This window comes from Anser brachyrhynchus, assembly GCF_964034855.1.
Source record: "Anser brachyrhynchus genome assembly, chromosome: 2".
NCBI lineage: Eukaryota > Metazoa > Chordata > Aves > Anseriformes > Anatidae > Anser > Anser brachyrhynchus.
The window spans coordinates 52,795,961-52,800,477 of record NC_137695.1 but is presented as its reverse complement, the minus strand read 5'-3'; the positions used below and the strand labels follow the sequence as shown (position 1 = coordinate 52,800,477).

Sequence of the window (4,517 nt, the reverse complement as noted above, 5' to 3'; positions counted from 1 at the left end):
ACTACAAATATTAACAGCATAAACAAGGAAAATGAATGGAAATGTAAACCACTCCTGATGAAAAAGTTGGTTTTTAAATAAACAATGCAAAAATTCCCAAACTGCAGTAAAGAAAAAAAATCCCATTAATAGCATTCTTACTGTCATTGAATTAGCTGGAGACACAAAACAATAGGTTCATGACTTAATTCTACAAGAACATGTATTTTGCTCATTAAACTACTATAACATCTGAGTTGGGGGGAGAAAAAGTGGGGACCCACTCCCTGCCCCTTAAGCCAGGGCTAAGCTTGTGAAATGCCACTGCCCTCAAAGCATTTGAAGTGACAGGAGGCCTTATGTTTGCAGACATGCGAGCCAGTTTTTGATTTGATCTTTATGCAATTATTTTGATTAAGAAAGTGTTCATCTTGTTGACATTATCACTGTAGTCAATAGCTAATGACCCCAGCAGTTCATTACCTTATACATATTTAACTTAATAGAAGAAGTCCCTTGGGTTATGGTACTTTTGACACTCGTATAATCTGAAACAAATCCTCTCTTTTTTAGTCAAACAGACCATGTTACACACAGTTGGCTAGCTATTTACAAAGCACCCAATTAAATCCTACTTAATTCTCCCACTCTGAAAATCCCATCTCACAAGCGCGCAGGCTACTGATCACACAAAATGAGCATCTTGCACCAAGCCTGGGCATTAGTTTACAGGCTGTAGAACTCGGAGCTTACAAAAGCCTGCCATAAAATGTACTTGCCCATCAAACAGTATGAACAAAAAGAAAAGCAAGGAGAACATGCAAATTCAGAGAATTGAAGAAATAAGCTGAAGAATCACAGTTAAAGACAGGTAAATCTAGTTTAATGTTCACATGTAGTAGTTACACATCACAGAGATTAAACAGGATTTTAACTGTAACATAGCTGCAGTGAAATGAAAGTCATCTTGTACTAGAAAAATAATCTTGACGCAGTTATCTGATTTTTGGTCTACTTAAATTCATTTTAAGATGAGTTTACACCACTGATCATAATGACTTTGCCCATATGCCTTTCCACAGTCCCCTATTAATACTCTTTGGACGAAGGAAACAGTAACTGTTTTTGTTAATGGTTTGCCCTTTGGTTGCAAGCAGAGAACTGTTTTCGCTTTTTAAACAATTAATAAGACCATAGGAATGCAGGTTTGCAATAAAACCTTTTGGTACTAAATGAAGTTCCAGAACAAATTTCTTGATCTGATGCAACAGCAGATTTTTAAAAAGCTGATTAAAGATCTAAAGCATCACCCCATAATGCAAAAAGTAGATAGAATTTGTCTATTTTCAGTAAAAAAAGCACTACATCTTACCGCTACTTTTATAGAACGCACTAAAAACCCCTGTGCCTAAATGACAAAAGTGTAGTCTCAAAATGTATAATACACTTACAAACATTTTTAGTCTAGATTGAGGAAAAACACGTTTGTATGGACTCCAAACAAGTTCATTTGCAATTAGACATCTCATGCAATCATGCAGGACCACTAGGTATAGCTGTAGCTTCCGAGTCTAAAGGATATTTGGGGACAATTGGGGACAAAAAAGCCCTACACATTCAAGGTATTTCCATATAAGCAGCTCCGTACTTGAGCTGCAGTTTCCTAAAGAGATTCCCACAGATTTAAAAAAAACATACACACCTTTATAATATTTACAAAAAATATTTAATTAAAAATATTTTATAATTACAGTAGTCTATTAAAGCATATACTTTTCTCACACTCATAGAACATCTCTATATATACACAGTATGAAATGCCACGCGTTTTCATCTATACAATATGTAACACTCCTGCAGGGAGAAGAAAGTTCCCTGGGCCCCAATAAAACCATCTATTTGAAACAATAGATGTCAAATATATCTACAAATGCTCTGGTAGATTAGTAAAGCTTCAAGGATCGGCTGCTGGCTCCCTCAGTTACGCTCCTAGGGGCTTGGCTGGAGCTCGCTCCTCTGTCCCGGGGCAGGGGCGCAACTTTTGCCGCTGGGGGGTCCGGCACCCCGCTGCCCCCGCCGCTCGCATCCTGCTGCCAGGCGGAGAGAAGAGGCGGCGGGTGGGGGGCTAGGGAGGGGAAAAACCGCTCCGGGGGGCGGCTGGCTCTGCCGGGCGGAGCGCGGGGGGGTCGGCTCGCTCCTTTTTTTTTTTCCGCCGGGCCCCCCCCTTCCCCGCCGCCCGCCCCCCGCGGTGCCTCTGCGCGGCGCCGCCGCACACCTGTGGGAGAGGAATGAATAGAGGGGGTGTGTGAACCGCTCCGCTCCAGACCGACTGGCGCCACCGACAAAACACAAGACATGCTTGATCAACAACCCAAAACAAACCAGGTCAAACAACAAGCGCGGCTCCCAGGCTGGGCCAGGCGGAGGGATGCGCAGCTGCACGCCGCAGCCAGAAGCGCTCCGGGCAGGGGGGGAGGTGGAAAAGGGGGGGGGGGGGGGGGGGGGCGGGAAGATGAGGGGGTGTTGGAAAAACGGTAATTAAAAGGAATAAAATAACCGCCCGGTAATTAAAGCTAACCCCCCGGAGCCTGCTGCGAATGCTTGCGGCCGCGCTCAGCCCCCCCTTCGCGACCACCGGGCTGGGGGGGACTCCCGGCGGCCCGGCACTCACCTGGGGAGCGGCGGTCAGCGGCAGAGGATGCTGTCCCCCGGCTTGTTAACAGAGCCAGCCTGCACAGCAACGAGACGGCGCCGAGTTACGGGGGGGATTAAGACGGGGAGACCCCCCCCAACACCACCACCCAGCCCCCGGGACACGCCGTTCCCCGTACCACCGGCGGAGACGCTCCCCGTCCCCGCTGCCCCCCCAAAAAAACGCCGCACCGGGGCGGTACGGGTGCCGGAGCCCCCAAACCCGCCGACATCCGCCGCGCTCGGCGGAGGGCCGGGAAGCTCTAGGAGCAGCGCCGGGAGCCGTGTGTGCAAACACGCTGATTGCGGCGGCTCCCTCGAGAGGCTGCAATTACACTGGGAGCACCGGGCGGCTGCCGGGGGGATGGAGGCGGCCACCGCGCCCCGACGGGGGGCTCCGCGCCCACCCCGGGGGCGGCAGCCGGGCCCGGTGGGGTGCTCAGACGGCGGCGACCACCGCGTCCCCGTGGTGGCCCCCTCCCCGCGGCCCGGCGTGGCACGCACCTCTTACCGGGTCGGTGTTGAGGGCCGTCAGCGGGGTCCGGGGGGTGGCCGCGGGGCAGCCGGCCGGGTGCTGCTGCTGCTGCTGCCGGAGCAGCGCCGGGTGCGTCTCCAGAGCCAGCTGCAGGTCGAGGATGTAGTCGATGACATGCTGCAGGATCTCCACTTTGCTGACCCGCTTGTTGGGCGGGATGGTGGGCACCAGCTTCCTGAGGCGGCTGTAGCAGTCGTTCATATCGCACTGCAGGCACAGCGCCGCCGGCTCCTCGCCCCCCTTGCAGCCGCTGTGCTCGGCCAGGCACCGCAGGGCCGGGGGGCCGCCACCGCCGCCCGCCCCCCCGGGCTGCGCCTTGCGGCTGCTGGGGGGCCGGCCGGGACTCACGGCTTTCATGGTGCCGCGGGGAACGGAACGACGGAGGGGGGACACCGGGACGCCCCCCTCCTGCTGCGACCACCGCCCGCCCCTCTCCGCGCACCGGGCTCCTCCCGTCCCGCTGCTGCCCTGCCCGGCCGCTCTCAGCACGGCCCCCGCCGCCTGTGCCGCCGCCGCCGGCCGCGCCGCCCGCTATATGGGATCGGCGGGCGGGGGGGGCGCCGCGGCGGCGCGTCGCAGCCAATCAGGGCGCCGAGGCCCCCCGTGGAACGCGGCGCTGGCCAATGGCGGCGGGCCCGGGGGGGCGGGGGAGCTGCTGGAGGGGGCCGGGCCCTGAGGAGGAGGAGGAGGAGAAGGGGGGGCGGTCCCGGGGAGGAAGGTCCGGGGAATGCGGGAGGCCCCCGCCTCGCAGCGGCCCCCGGCGCCGTGCCCCGCCGTGGGGAGCAGGGGGCAGCGCTGCCCTGCCTCCCGGGGGGCGTTTTTTGTCCCCCTCTCCCCCCCCCCCCGCTGCCCCGGTCCGTCCTACCGCGGGTTTTGGGGGATGCCAGCAGGGAAAATCCCAAGGAAAACTTGAGGCGGGGTTAGGGAGCCGAGCAAAGCAGCGCCTGGGAACGTTAAATTAGAGCGCATAACTATTAAAAATGCATGGGGATGGGGTATTTAAAATTCCTCCATGGCATATAATATTAATCCGTTTTATGTAAAATTCATACCTGTAACTTAATTTGCTCCATTAACGCGCGGGATCACGTATTAGTCGATGTACCATGTTTTAAATATGATGCTGCGAATGTCCGGAGTTCTGCACTTTGAGACAGCATTAAAATTAACAGGCGCGTACTCCAGAGCCCGGCTTAAGTCGTCCCGTGGCAGATCACAACCTTTTAATTTAATAACGTGGTGCTCAAACTTTCTGTTAATTCCTTAATAACCAGAGCATATTTCTATGGGACGCCGGTATGAGAGACACCGT

At 54.3% G+C, this 4,517-nt stretch overlaps 1 protein-coding gene across 2 annotated transcripts; it reads right to left on the bottom strand.

The window, feature by feature from the left end:
• Positions 1–840: 840 nt before the first annotated feature.
• On the bottom strand, positions 841–3,724 carry ID4 (inhibitor of DNA binding 4). 2 transcript variants are annotated; one of them, XM_080577923.1, is made up of 3 exons: positions 3,175–3,724; positions 2,651–2,709; positions 841–2,254 (listed from the first exon to the last, which is right to left on the bottom strand). In XM_080577923.1, the coding sequence occupies exons 1-2, from the start codon at positions 3,560–3,562 to the stop codon at positions 2,696–2,698; spliced, it is 402 nt and encodes a 133-aa protein (XP_080434049.1). In that variant the 5' UTR covers positions 3,563–3,724; the 3' UTR covers positions 841–2,254; positions 2,651–2,695. The 2 variants fall into 2 exon arrangements, with proteins under 2 accessions (XP_080434049.1, XP_080434048.1); XM_080577922.1 differs by having other exon boundaries at positions 3,182–3,724.
• Between the last annotated feature and the right edge of the window lie 793 nt (positions 3,725–4,517).

What these genes read in the sequence shown, in the direction of transcription:
- ID4 (XM_080577922.1), bottom strand. Translation starts at nt 3,562, where the DNA reads ATGAAAGCCGTGAGTCCCGGCCGGCCCCCCAGCAGCCGCAAGGCGCAG. An exon ending in CGGCCCTCAACACCGACCCG is followed by an intron (nt 2,710 to 3,181) that starts GTAAGAGGTGCG and finishes GTTGCTGTGCAG; the next exon opens with GCTGGCTCTGTTAACAAGCC.